General features: G+C 34.2%; 1 protein-coding gene across 1 annotated transcript; it reads left to right on the forward strand.

Annotated features, from left to right (window-relative positions):
- Nucleotides 1-43: 43 nt before the first annotated feature.
- LOC135137779 (telomere-associated protein RIF1-like) lies at nucleotides 44-10741 on the forward strand. The gene is made up of 12 exons (XM_064067521.1): nucleotides 44-370; nucleotides 419-636; nucleotides 685-1184; nucleotides 1239-1411; nucleotides 1463-1573; nucleotides 1631-1770; nucleotides 1819-2044; nucleotides 2099-2276; nucleotides 6537-6727; nucleotides 6787-9747; nucleotides 9796-9939; nucleotides 9987-10741. The coding sequence occupies exons 1-12, from the start codon at nucleotides 287-289 to the stop codon at nucleotides 10593-10595; spliced, it is 5535 nt and encodes a 1844-aa protein (XP_063923591.1). The 5' UTR covers nucleotides 44-286; the 3' UTR covers nucleotides 10596-10741.
- Nucleotides 10742-15513: the final 4772 nt, after the last annotated feature.

Genomic DNA, 15513 nt, shown 5'->3' on the forward strand with positions numbered 1-15513 from the left:
ATAAATTATTCAAGTTATTAGTCATTTAGCGCGTCTGTCACATGAATTATTAACCAGGCGGTTGTAACTTTTAAATCTCTATTGTTTAAATATTTTCCCACGGGTCGGACTTTTTAAAAAAATTAAACCAGTGGTCGTCATAGCTGCCAACCCAATTTTCCGTCCACGGGGCCATGACAGAAAATTCCCGCGTTTGACACCGAGACGCTGTAAATAAAATTTCGCATAATCTATGGGTTGAAAGTATTTTTTTAATTAGTAGAGTCGTTCGAACGGCCGCTTCAAAATGAACAGAATATTGGAATTAGTGCAGAGTGGCGATTTCGATCCCGTGGAGGAGTTTACCGGCAACAAGGACAAATTTTCGGAGGTTTGTTTGTAATTGATGTTGTAACACGAATAACTGTATTTTACGCAGGTGAAGACCGCGTTTGAAAACATCAGCAATAACTTGCCGAAACAAGTATGCATAAATTTTGTTTTAACGAAAATCGCACCAACTGTGTTTGATAAGAACGTTCCGAATGGCGTGAGGGACGAGGCGGTTGAAGTCGGTTTACACGTCCTCCAGTTCGTCAACATCGCGATTTTGACCACCAAAGAACAAGAAGAGGTGTTTAGTTCCATTGAGGAAGCGTAAGTATGTCGGGTTTCAACGAACAATTGCTAACTTGTTTGTTAAAGATACGTGAAAGTCGTCGGTGAGTTGCGCGACGGAAACTACTCCAACTGGGACAAACTATGGATATTTTTAATCAAACTGTGTAGTGATAGACTCCACGCAAAAATGGGGGTTGCGAATAAACTTTTAAGGGTTGTAGAAGTGGCTTTCCGGAACTCCACTTCCATAGAACAGAGATTAAAAGCATACGACTGTTGGGTTGAACTCATTAACAATAGTAGTTTAAACATGCAGCATATGTGCAGTGCGAGACAAATCAAACTGTTAGTGACCCCCATGAAAGCGAAATTTTCGAGAATGCCTGTTGTTATAATGAAACGTTGTGATACTTTTGTGTACTTGTTAGAAAAATTAGGAGATAAGGCGACTTTGTGTCTGCGGGAGTTCCTCGAGTTTTGTTTCGGCCCCTTTGATGAAAAGAACGACGCGGAAAAAATGAAACAAGGGAGAAGCGTTTCGGAAGTTTGCAATAAAAGCACCCTAGTGTTACTCGAGATTATTGGTAATTATTTTTTTAGTGAGGGATAAAAAATTGTATTTAAATTGTTTGGTTTAGGACATTCCCATAGCGATTCGGAAAATTGTTTAAAGAACGACGACCTCACTTTATATAAACCGTTAATTACGGACGATAATTTTCCTAGTTTTGCCGAAATCTTGATTAATTCTATTATGGAATGTTGTGTTTTGTTAAATGAGTGGAGTCAGGATGCGTCTACTAATAGTAGTGTAAGTTTTTTATTTTTAGTTGTTCCAGGTTTAATGTTGTTATATTTTCAGATTATTAAGTGCCTTTGGCGGTCTGTGCTTCAGTTCGTTCAAAAAAGCAAAGACGACGTGAAAAGGAGGTGCTACTTTCAGATTAATAATAGTCTAAGGAAGTTATCAGAGGTGTTATTATTTTTTTCTTGTTGTTGTGTATTTTTCACAAAGTATTTTTGTTTGTAGAGATCACACTACAATGATTATTTACACACGGTTTTGGGGAATTTAATTGAATTGTTGATCCAAGACGAAATGGCTGAAAAATTAAAAGAGACGGTGTTTGACGTGTCCATAAATTTACTACACCACTTTACTGATCCTTGGTATGACATCTTCATAGTCAATTTTACTTTATGACCGTTACATTTTAGCTCATTCAATTTGGATAATATTCAAAATTTTGTCACCTCATGCTTTGATGTTGAAAATGGTTCTAAATTCGACAAAATTGCGTCTAATTCGTTCAAAAATAACCTGAAATGCGAGAACTCGATTTTGTGTGAAGTCTGGTTAAAATGTAAAATTACGATAGTGCCTGATAATATTTCAAATTATGTTTGGCCAATTCACAACCTTGGAAATTTCGAAAATCTTGATGTATGCACTTTGTGCTATGTACGTCGTGAAAAAAAAGTAAATGTTTTTTTGTAGGTGTTAAAGTCAAAGTGGACCAAGTTGTACACAACAGAGTGTAAATCTGAAGGTGTTAAGTTGCTGCTAATGCAGAATTTGGAAAAATTGTTTTTGGACAACCCCCTACTGAGTTCTAATATTGTCCAGTTTTTGGAACTCATGTCGTCGGGGGAAACCAACCCTAGTAAAGATTTCGGTATGATTTTGTTATATTTTAAGGCGGTATCACTCAGCTTGGTTTGAAAAAATTGAAATGTCCTGTAAAAACGACAGAAACTGACTTAGGACGATAGTTTTTTTTTATTAAGAATCCTTATTAGACATACTTTGTCGCTCTTATATTAAAATTTGATTTTCAGTTCTGTTTTCTGTGTAAAAAAAAAGTAAAAACATGCACTTTCCTTGCTCTTGAAGTCCGGCATAACATACTCAGTTTTGTCAGATAATTGTAAGATTCGATTTAGAGATTTTTTGCTAATAACGCAGTAAAGTGATCCATCTGGCGAATGACTAATTTTGTTTTCTCGAAGTTTCTCGATTTTATATCACAATTTTTGGTTTCTTTATTTCTTTTATTTTTTTGTTGTTTCGATTTACAATTTTTTATTTATTCAATTTTTCAAATTTTCAGGCTTTGATTTTTCAATTCCATGATTTTCCACGTTTAAAATTTTTCAATTTGCGGATTTCCAGTCTTCCAATTTTTAAATTTCTTTAATTTTCAATATTTCGATTTTACAATACATATTTCTTTTTTTTTTTTCACTTTTTTTTTCTTCAAATTTTCATGTTTGATTTTCACTTTTGACATTTTTCAAGTTTTCATTATGTACTTTTTCGTTTTTCTTATTTTTGATTTTTCAATTTTACAGTTTCTTGACTTCTAAATTGTTGTTGCAATTTTTCGATATTACAGTTTCTCAGTTTTCGATTTTTCACATTCTCAGTTTTTAATTCCTTTATTTTCTGTTTTTTTTTCCGATTTTACAATTTTTCATTTGTTCAATTTTTCAAATTTTCAGACTTTGAATTTTCAGTTCGTCCATTTTCCAGTTTTTAAATTTTTCACTTTGCAGTTTTTGGATTTACAGTCTTCCGATTTTCCAATTTTTTCAATTTTACAATTTCTTGACTTTCAAAATTTTAAATTTTCGGTTTCCATCAGCTTTTCAATTTGACAATTTTTCAATATTACAGTTTTTCATTTTTCGATTTTTCAGTTTCTCAATTTTTAATTTTTCCCTTTTCCAATTGTTTGTTTTTGATTTTTGTTTTTCATTTTCCCGATTTTTTAATTTTCACTTTTTCGATTTTATATCACAATTTTTTGTTTTTTCATTTCCTCAATTTTTGTTGTTCCTTTCGATTTTCCAGTTTTTAAATTTTTCAGGTTGCAGTTTTTGGGTTTCCACCCCTTTTTTACTTTTTGGATTTTCAGTTTTTCGTTAAACTTTAGATTTTTCAAATTTTTGACAGTTTTATTTTTATTTAATTCTCAATTTTTTTGATTTCTCGATTTTTCGAATTCAGATGTTTGGATGTTTTGATTGTTCAATTTATCAATTTCTCAATTTTGTTCTATTTCTCGAATTTTTTTAAATTCTGGAGTTTCGATTTGTCGATTTTTCAGTTTTTCGATTTTTAAGTTTTAGACTTTCGAATTTTTCTTTTTTGATTCTTTGATGTTTGGATTTCTTCATTTTTCAATTTTGCGATATTTCAATTGTTCATTGTTTTAAATTTTAGATTTTTCGATTTTCGGCTGTTTTATATATTTTTGGATTTCTGAATTTTTTGAGTTTTCTTTTTTCCGAATTTTTTGTTTTTCGATTTTTCAATTTGTTGAGAAATCGATTTATCGAGATTCGGATGTTTCGATGTTTTGATTCTCTCAGGTTTTGAATTTTTCCATGTTTCGATTTATCGGTTTTTCGTTTTTTTAATTTTCGGCTTTTCAATTTTTGAATTATCCGATTTTCCATTTTTTTAAATTTTCAAGTTTTGACGTTTCTGAGTTTTCAGTTTTCCGATATCTCAATTAATCTATTTTTTGATTTTCCCATTTTCGACTTGCCAAGGTTTCGATTTTTCAGTTTTACGGTTCCTCAATTTTTCGATTTTTTAGGCTCCAGATTTTTCAATTTTTCGATTCTTTAGGTTTGCGATTTTGCGACTTTTCGATTTCCCAATTTTTCAATTTTTTAGTTTTGCAATTTTTCGGTATTACAGTTTCTCATTTTTCGATTTTTCACATTCTCAGTTTTTAATTTTTGTCATTTTCAATTATTCAAGTTCTCGATTTTTATTTTTCATTTTCTCGATTTTATGTCACAAATTTTCATTTTTTCAATTCCTTTATTTCTTGTTTCTTTCGATTTTTCAATTTTTCGAATTTTCAATTTCTCAATTTTTTCGTTTTTTATTTTTGATTTTTCAATTTTACAATTTCTCGACTTCCAAAATTTCCAATTTTTCGTTCTTTCATCATGCATCAGTTTTTCAATTTGGCAATTTTTCAGTATTACAATTTTTCAGTTTCACAATTTTTAATTTTTCCCTTTTCCAATTTTTTGTTTCCAATTTTTATTTTTCATTTTCCCGATTTTTTAATTTTCACTTTTTCGATTTTATATCACAATTTTTCGTTTTTTCATTTCCTTTATTTTTTGTTGTTTCTTTCGATTGTACAATTTTTCGTTTATTCACTTTTTCAAATTTTCAGGTTTTTTTCAATTTTTCTTCAAATTTTCAAGTTTGATTTTCACTATTTACATTTTTCAAGTTTTTATTATACACTTTTTTGTTTTTTTATTTTCGATTTTTCAATTCTACACTTTGTGGACTTCCAAATTTTTCAATATTTCAATTTCTCTTTTTTCCATTTTTCACATTCTCGATTTTTAATTTTTCCCTTTTTCAATTTTTCGTCCCCTCAATTTTTCAACTCCCCGATTTTTATTTTGCATTTTCCTGATTTTATATTTTTCATTTTCCCGATTTTATTTCACAAATTTTCATTTTTTCAATTCCTTTTTTTTTTCTTGTTGTTTCTTTCGATTTTTCAATTTTTCGTTTCCACAATTTTTCATGTTTCCGATTTTTCACTTTTTCAATTCTTAAGATTTTTCAAGTTTTCATTTTGTAATTTTTCGTTTTTTATTTTTGATTTATCAATTTATTACAATTTCTCGACTTCCAAAATTTTCAATTTTTCGGTTTGCATCAGTTTTTCAATTTGTCAATTTTTCAATAGTACAGTTTTTCATTTTTCAATTTTTCAGTTTCTCAATTTTTAATTTTTCACTTTTTCGATTTTATATCACAATTTTTTGTTTTTTCATTTTTTTTATTTTTTGTTGTTTCTTTCGATTTTACAATTTTTCGTTTATTCAATTTTTCAAATTTTCAGGTTTTTTGCAATTTTTCTTCAAATTTTCAAGTTTCATTTTCACTTTTTACATTTTTCAAGTTTTTATTATACACTTTTTCGTTTTTTATTTTTTATTTTTCATTTTTCAATTTTACAACTTGTCGACTTCCACATTTTCCAATTTTTCCATTTTTCACATTCTCGATTTTTAATTTTTCCCTTCTTCAATTTTCCGTCCCCTCAATTTTTCAACTCCCCGATTTTTATTTTGTATTTTCCTGATTTTATATTTTACATTTTTTCGATTTTATATCAATTTTTTGTTTTTTCATTTCCTTAATTTCTGTTGTTTCTTTCGATTTTCCAATTTTTGTTTGGATGTTTTGATTGTTCAGTTTATCAATTTCTCAATTTTTTTTCTCGGTTTTTCGATTTTCCAATTTTTCAATGTTTCGATTTTTCAGTTATCCGATTTTTAAATTTTTTTAAATTCTGGAGTTTCGATTTGTCGAATTTTCAGTTTTTCGATTTTTAAGTTTTAGATTTTCGAATTTTTCTTTTTTGATTCTTTGATGTTTGGATTTCTCCATTTTTCAGTTTTGTGATATTTCAATTGTTCGATGTTTTTATTTTTCGATTTTTCAATTTTTTGAGAACTCGATTTATCGTTTTTTCGTTTTTTTAGTTTTCGGCTTTTCGATTTTTCAATTTTCAATTTTTTAAAATTTTCACGTTTTGACGTTTCTGAATTTTCAGTTTTCCGATTTTTCAATTAATCTATTTTTTTATTTTCCCATTTTCGACTTACCAAGGTTTCGATTTTCAGTTTTTCAGTTCCTCAATTTTTCGATTTTTCAGGCTCCAGATTTTTCAATTTTTCGATTCTCTAGGTTTGCGATTTTTCGACTTTTCGACATTATACCTCCTAAACGCACGGAACAACGGTAGCAATAGCAGGCGTTAAGATATTTGAAAAGTGACTAGAGAACACTAGAGTGGTGTGTGACAATACTGAGTGATACCACCTTAAAAGAAAACAATGTATTCAAAATTTGAATTAAAAATTATTTTAACGTATTTTTTCAGTCGCCAAATTCATGAGGCTCATGGAGCTGGTTCTCACTTTGCCCAACCTGTCAGACGACAACGTCAAAGCAATAAGCACAATTGTGTTAAAATATTGCAACCAAAGTCAAAATTTTTACAAATCTGAAAATATCGATGAAACTCTAGACAAATTGTGTGGTTGCTTGGAACATCTCGTCACGATCCATAAGGTACATTTCCGATTTTATTAAAGTAACAAACATCATCATTATTATTATTTTCAATCTAGGATTACACGATTTTGACAAAACTAGCCGAACTTTTATCCAGCGCGCAGCCAAAAGTTCTTTCTAAATTCTCCAAAGGGTTGTTGGCGTTTTTGGAAGCTTTGATGCTGAACGAGGATAACTCCATCGCCAACAACACGCGAAAACTGATCGAACTATTCGAGACCAAAACCAGCGAACAAGAAATAGTTCCTTTGACGTCGTCCAGATCTTTACGAATAATGAACATGGCGAACAACACCCACAAATCGCGAACGAACAACGTCAAAGTGTCTCCGGCCGCACCCTTGAAAACGAAGCAAGTGTCGAGCCCGCGCGGAAAAAGTCGATTCAGTGATTCAAAGAAGAAAAATGCGTTGTCTATAAATGAAGACAACTCGGCTGACTACGTCAAAATCGACACCAAAGTGAAGATAAACGTCGATAATCTGAGCGAGCACCAGAAGGAGATGTTCAAGAAGAGGAGGGAGGACATTCCTGCGCTGTACCAAGAGCTGACGCAGAGCCAGAGTGAGGATTTCTTCACACGAATCGAAAAAATCGACGACAAAGAAAGTAATAAAAAAGCGACAGAAGATGAAGCTAGAACAAAGTCCACGAAGAAGCGAAGGCGGAGCGACGAAGGAGACGAAGAGCACGCCGCTAAGACTCGCAAAGTGGAAGAAAAAGCTTTTGAGCCGGATGAAAGCTTGACGCCAATTTCCGACGAGATGGACCCGGATTTGCGAAAAATTTTCGACGATGTGGAATTAGAGCCCGTTCAGAAAACCCCACCCGAGGAGTTGTTCCAGGATCCGATTCCAGAGCAGAAGAAAGTGGACACGAGTCCGAACAAAATTCCCGCTGAAGAATCTCCGAAAGACGAATTAGTGGAGAATCACGTAGACGAGAACAAACCAAACAAAACTAGCGATATAGTAAGCAACAGCGACGACAAAACCGACGTTGGAACTGTGCGAGTTTCACCAAGGTCTGCAAAAACGAAGAAACCGTCACCAGAAAAAACCCTACGCAAAAGTCAACGCAACACGGCGAAAAAAATCCGCGAAGAACTCGTAAACGCGGTGAAGAAGCAACTGGAACAATTGAGCGAGTCGGAGACAAACGATGAAAACGACACCACAGAGACTGAAAAAAAGAATGATTTGAATGGACGTGAAAACGGAGACGTCGAAACAACGTTGCGTAAAAGCACAAGACAGATTAAAAAGCGACACAGCGACTATTTGGAGACGCTAAAAAAAAAGAAGAGCGAGGACGCAAATCACGTGAAGGAAGACCAATCGAGTGACGATTTAGCAACGAAATCTCAGCCGAAACGAGACGTAAATAAGAAGAAACAAAAACGGCAAAGTCTCCCGGCGCAGTTGAAAAAAAAAAGCGACGAAGACGAAAGTATCGAGGATTTGCTGGCTAGAGTGGACAAGAGAATCGAAGAAAGCAAGAAAATTGAAAACCCGCCACAAAAACGCGAAACGAAGGTACCAGATGGAAATGATAACGAAATCGACGAATTGGCTGCAGTTAAGACGGATGAAACAACGAACAAAGATCAAGATTTGAAAAAGAAAAATGCTGTTAAAAAAGAGAAGAAGCGTCAGAGTCTCCCGGTTACTATAACCCCAGTGACTACTGACGATAAAGTCGCTTCTTCCGTGTCTCTGGACGTAACTGCAGACACCGCTAGAGACACTGAAACCCCTCCAGCAGCCGTCGACGTTTACGAATTTAAAGCTGACGAAGAGTCAGTCGTGTCTGACGAAGCTAAAAAGAAGAAAAAGCAACGAAGGAAGGGGATGGCGTTCAACCGCCGCGACTACATTTCGAAACGACGAAAGAAGCCAAAGAAGGAAACGCGAGATGAAGGTTTTCCGTTCCACATCACGGCGGATTCGCCTGTGCCGCTAAGTCAGAGTTCGTCTCTACGAGCCGTCGCTTCGTCCCAAACCAGCGAAACCATCACCATTCTGATCACGCGCAGTCCACCCGACTCCAGAGAAAACCAGGAGAATCACAGCGACAGCAGTGTGACTAGCAACGGGTCACCCACGTCACCCAAGAAGAAGAATAAGCGCAAACAGTCGCCGAATTCCGAAGACTTTATAGAGAGTTCTCAAGCTCCAGTTGCGGACAAGAGTTGTCTGAAAAATAAATTCAAAGGGTTTAGACAAACAACGATCGAGGAGTCGATGCAAGTCTTGCAACCCGAGAAAGACGCAGAAACGGAAACGATGGACTTGGATTCCGTTCCTGGAAACGAAAATAAAGTAAAGCCGTTGAGAATTTCCAAAACAAGACGATTTTCTTTGACTGAGCCGTCGTCGCAAAAAGTTGACGTTGGTAAACGCTTGAAACGTAGCAGGTCGTTGGAGAAGCTGGATTTTGCGTCGGAATTGATAACTTTTTCTTTGGAGAAGGTTACTAAAGAAGAAGTTCATGTTAACGATACGTCGCTGGATACTCTTACGTGCGATTCGATTCCAAGCAAAGAGGAAACTCCTGCTCTGGATTCAGAGAACTTGGGTGAAGTGGATACTCTTACTCTTAGTCCGGTGCGAAGTCCGACTAAACAGGATCTTCCGGGGTCACCAGTGACTTGCGATACCCCGGAACGCACCACCGAGTTACTAAACAACACATCAGACATATCCCCCATTAGTTCGACGTCGGAAGTCACTACACCCAAACAAGCCACTAACGAAGTTTCAAATAGAAGAGTAGCAAGGTTGTTACAAATGGTCAATTCTAACGTGCAAGTCAGTACCGAGGGGAGAAGGTGGTTCGGGAATAAAGTTTCTTCACCGAGTAGCGGCAGAATCCGGAAAATACGTATGAAGAAAGAAGAAAATTTGGATATTTTAACGTTCTCGAGGGAGGTCCCCAGTCCATTAACAGTTCCGGCCAGCGGTATTTTAAAAAGAAAATTCAACAATGTAGATGAAGTAGCCACTCCGTCTCCCAAGGTAAGTAAATATTATCACTCCCAACCAAACTATGACACGTTTTCTCAGAGAAAACGCGTCAACTTCTCCGACCCGGCCATCACCGACAAGAAACTCTTCATCAAAGACGCCGAAGAGTACGAAATCGACCAAAAAACCTACAGTACAAACGAATCTCAAGTAGACGAAGCGGACGACTTAGCGGACACTAAGGTAAGTCATTTCGTTTGTGTTCTTTTATACATGGACATGGATTGTAGAAAACGAAGGAATTCCTGGACGGTTTTGAGCGCGACAGCGCTCTCCTCACTTTCCGAGATTTTTGTGATTCCAATTTCAAAAATACATCTCTAGACGATACCAAAACCGCTCTTAAGCACCTCTTACACAATTTGCAAGTCCCTGAAGTCGTGGAAATCATCACCGACTATTTAGGTGATGAGATTAAAAACACGCTAACGAATGAATCGTGCGAACAAATCGTCGACCGATTTGTCGTCCCTCTTGTCGAAAATGTGATCAATTTCGAAGACTTTTTACCAAAGTTGCTTAAGGTGGTGGAGAAGCTACCGAACGATCGACTGCAGCGGTTCATTGACGACGTTACCGCGGTGTTTGGAGATAGGATAAACCATAGTATTAGTGCGAAACTGACGCAGGAGCAAGTGGAAGAGCACGTTTTGAGTCTCAGCTGCGACAAGGTTCACGATTTGATGAAGACGTATTGTTCGAATTTGGAGCAGCAGCAGCGCAATGAGTTTCTAGTAGGGTTGATGAGTTTGGCCAGTGATGAGCTTCCTTTCAACAAGGAATTCCTCAATTCGCACGTTACTATTTTGCAAAATTTTGTTAAGAAAATGACAGACTAGTACAGGATTTTTGTTAGTTTTGTCTTGGGGTTGCGTTAAAAGGACTGAGTCATGTTTGTATATTTGTATTACTTAAGTTTACAGTAACATTGTATATCTTTTTTTTCGTAGATGTATAAATTAATAAAACTTACAGTATGGTTCAATGTTTCGTTTTTAATGTACCTGTTACGTTTCTGGAAAGATAATAAATGCCTTTGAAGTATTTTGTTTTTTCATGAATGGTTTAGCGGCTTTCGCACATTGCGGTATTTACTAGGTTTACGCGATCTTACTTGCAGACTAAAACCTTGTATTTCGGTAAAGCGGCACGCCAATGGCAAATCCTTTCATTGTGTAGTTCAAAGCCCGTCGCCAGAGGTCGCAATAAAAAGATATCAGTTAAAGTCACTAGATCTACTATTACTTTTAGATTTCAAGATCGAGTCACATTAATATCAGTTAATATCAGTAAAAGCTTATTCGCACAGATTTTTAAAATTCGTTTACACCCTCTCATCTTTTCACCCTTTATCAACACTTTCACCTCAAATGATTCACTCTTTACCATTTTTTTCTTAATGTACATAGCCATCTTTTCACAACAAAAAACTTAAAACACGCTTAAAATGATACATTTTTGCAAGGAAATGTGGATTTCGATATTTCCTTATACACATTTTCTATTTTAAACATGTTTTAAGTTTCATGTTGTAAAAAAAATCTACATAAATATTAAAACTAGAGATGTACCGACTGTAGGTCTGGCCGACTAACCGACTAGCCGATTGTTCGGCCAGTAAAAACCGACTAGTCGGCCGACTGTTCGGCTTTGCTTAAACCGGTTTATAAATGCGACAGACAGTGTGTTTTTTTTTTCTATTTCTCTAACTACCTTAAAAATGTGTTTTATTTTAATAAAAAGAATAACTAAAGTTCCTTTATTTTCCAAAAAATGTGTTAAATTTGTTTGGATAATTTTAACATTTAATTTTTTTAGTAACTCAGTACAAAAATAAAGAATAACACAATTTAGGGCCAGTTTATACAATATTTTAACTGAGTTTAAGTTGATCGCGCATTCAACAAGGCCATTAGCGACGTCTGATTGGCGTAGAGTCGGTCACATGGTACTTTAACGCGGGGTTAAAAACTAATCGCAACTAAATATTTAATTGAGGTTCTGTAAACCGGGTTTAATTGTTTTATATACTATTTTAATTTTAATAAAAAAAAACCGACCGATCGGCTGTTTAGCCAATTAGTCGCCGACTGCCAGCCGACGATGAAAAACGGCCGAATAGTCGGCTTATCCGACCGGTCGGCCACTAGTCGGTACATTCCTAATTAAAACAAAAAGGCAAAAAGTAAGCCCGCCCACCCACCCTGTCTCAAATGTGATGATTTTTTTATTCGCCGTGAACCAAGAGGGCGGAGCCCAACTGCAAAACACTTCATTCTTTACAAGAAATGAAAAACATGTTTTTGATTATCTTGTTTTTCAAACACTGCTATGTATGTTAAGAAAAAAAGGCAAAATATAAACCCCGCCCACCCACCCCATCTCGATTGTAATGATTTGTTTTATTCTTAGAAACTTGAAACACATTTAAAATGGTAAATTTTTATTAGGAAGTATGGATTATGCAATTAGGCTCCGCCCCTAGGTCTGCCAACGAATAAAAACTTCATTACTATTTAGATCAGGGCAGATATGGGTGAAGTTTAATCTTTGGCTTTAATTTTTTCTATAGTATGTACATAGTATTCTTTGAATAATACGATACTCAGAAACATGTCTTACAAGGTAATTTCTTGCAGAGAAATAATAAGGAGTTTGCAATTAATAAATTCCGCTCCTTTGGCTCCCGGCAATTAAAAAAAAATCATCACAGTTGAGATAGGGCGGGTGGGCGGGGCTTATATTTTGCTTTTTCTTATCATACGTAGTCACCTTTTCAGAACATAGAAAAATATCGATTTTGCAATTGCCCCGCCCCTGAGTCTGACAACGAATGAAAAATTCATCACGATAGAGATCGAGACGGATTGGTTTTTCTTTTTTAGTTAATACATTTAGGTTTCTTTGTATAACACGATTACTTACGAACGTATATATTTCACAGGGTAAGGAAAAGAAGGATTTTATAATTAAGCTCCGCCCCTCAGCTTACGACCAATAAAAAAATCATCAGAATTGAGATAGGGCGGGTGGGCGGGGCTTATATTTTGGCTTTTTTTTTTCTTAATATACATAGTAGAGATGTACCGACTAGTGGCCGACCGGTCGGATAAGCCGACTATTCGGCCGATTTTCATCGTCGGCTCCAGTCGGCGACTGGTCGGCTAAACAGCCGATCGGTCGGCTTTTTTATTAAAATTAAAATAGTACTATATAAAACAATTAAACCCGGTTTACAGAACCTCAATTAAATATTTAATTGATTTTTTAATTTTTAACCCCGCGTTAAAGTACCATGTGACCGACTCTACGCCAATCAGACGTCGCTAATGGCCTTGTTGAATGCGCGATCAACTTAATCTCAGTTAAAATATTGTAAAAACTGGCCATAAATTGTGTTATTCTTTATTTTTGTACTGAGTTACTAAAAAAAAATTCAATGTTAAAATTATCCAAACAAATTTAACACATTTTTTGGAAAACAAAGGAACTTTAGTTATTCCTTTTATTAAAATAAAACAAATATTTAAGGTAGTCAGAGAAATAGAAAAAAAACACACTGTCTGTCGCATTTATAAACCGGTTTTAGCAAAGCCGAACAGTCGACCGACTAGTCGGTTTTTACTGGCCGAACAATCGGCTAGTCGGTTAGTCGGCCAGACCTACAGTCGGTACATCTCTAATACATAGCCATCTTTTCACAACAATAAACTTAGAACATAGTTAAAATGGTACATTTGTGCAAGGAAATATCGATTTTGCAATTAGGCTCCGCCCCATAATTGCAAAATCCATATTTCCTATAACAAATTTTCCATTTTAAACATATTTTAAGTTTCATGTTGTGAAAATAAATGTACATATATTAAAACACAAGGCAAAATTTAAACCCGCCCACCCGCCCTATCTCGATTGTAATGATTTTTTTTTATTTACCGTGAACCAGAGGGGCGAAGGTTAACTGCAAAATACTTATTTCTTTACAAGAAACTAAAAACTTACGTTTGAATATCGTGTTGATCAAAGAATATTGTGTATATTAAGAAAAAAAAAGGCAAAAAGTAAACCCCACCCACCCACCCAATCTCAATTGTGATGATTTTTTTTATTCGCCGTAAACCAAGGGGTCGGAGCTTAACTGCACAATACTTATTTCTTTACAAGAAATTAAAACCATGTTTTTGAGAATCGTGTTGTTCAAAGAATACTGTGTATATTAAGAAAACAAGGCAAAATGTAGACCCCGCCCACCCACCCCATCTCAATTGTGATGATTTTTTTTATTCTTAGAAACTTAAACATATTTAAAATGGTCAACTTTTGCAAGGTAGTATGCATTTTGCAGTTAGGTTCCGCCCCTAGGTCTGCCAACGAATGAAAACTTCATTACCATTTAGATCAGGGCAGGTATGGGTGGAGCTTAATTTTTGGTTTTAATTTTTTCTTATTATATGTACATAGTATTCTGTGAATAACACGCTACTTAAAAACATGTGTTACATCATAATTTCTTGTAGAGAAATAATAAGGATTTTACAATTAATAAATTCCGCTCCTTTGGCTTCCGACGATTAAAAAAATCATTACAATTGAGATAGGGCGGGTAGGCGGAGCTTAAATTTTTCTTTTTTCTTATCATACGTAATCGTCTTTTCAGAATAAGAAACTTAAAAGTGTTTACAATTATAAATTTTTGTAGGCAAATATGGATTTTGCAATTCAATTCCGCCCCTCGATCTGACAAGGAATGAAAAATTCATCACAATTGAGAATTGAGATCGGGGCGTGGGGGCCTAATCTTTTGCTTTATTTTTTTCGTAATATACATAGTATTCTTTGAACAACACGATACTCAAAAACATGTTTTTAATTTGTCGTAGTTATTAATTGAAAAACTAAAAATCAAAAAAATTGGGAAATCGAGACAATTAAAAAACTAAAATGTAAAAAGTGGAAAAATTGAAAAAGCGAGAAGGCGAAAAGTCGAAAAACCGAAAATTAGAAATTAAAAAAGTTGAAAAATTTATAATTAAAAAAAATCGAAATGTTAAAAAAATAAGAAACCGAGAAATTAAAAAATAAAATAAAAATTGAACCATTCCAAAATCGAAAATTGGAAGACCAAGAACTCAAAAAATCGAAATATCGAAGTGTCAAAAAATCGAGAAAGGAAAAAATTGAGAAATCGAAACATTATAAAAAACGAAAGCTTGAAAAATGTAAAATTTAAAGTCAAAAAACCGAGAAATTGGGAAATCGAAAAATTGAAAAATCGAGAAATCGAAAAATTAAAATATTAAAAATAGAAGAAACTTAAAATTGAAAAGTGGAAAAACTGAAGAATTACAAGTTGAAAGATCCCAAACCTAAAATGCTTTAAAATCGAAATCGAAAATGGAAAAATAGAGAAATGGAAACATCCAAAGATTGAAAATCGAAATATTAACGAAAAATCGAGAAATCGAAACCACGCAAGGCAGAGAAGTCAAAAAATGAAAAATTAAAAACGGAAAATTCTAAAGTTCAAAGAACTGAAAAATGAAAAATTGAAAAACTGAAAAATCAAAAATTAAAAAGTTGAAAAATCGAGAAATAGAAATCATCAAAAATAGAAAAATTGAAAAACTGAAAAATAAAAAAAACGGGAAATCGAGACATTTGAAAATCTAAAATTTATGTAAAAAGTCAAAAAATTGAAAAAGCGAAATGGCGAAAGACCGAAAAATTGGGAAATCAAAATCATCAAAAATCGAAATA

The sequence above is a fragment of the Zophobas morio genome, unplaced genomic scaffold (assembly GCF_036711695.1).
Source record: "Zophobas morio isolate AGI-343-1 ecotype UQ-CSIRO unplaced genomic scaffold, CSIRO_AGI_Zmor_V1 ptg000004l, whole genome shotgun sequence".
NCBI classification, from domain to species: Eukaryota; Metazoa; Arthropoda; class Insecta; order Coleoptera; family Tenebrionidae; genus Zophobas; species Zophobas morio.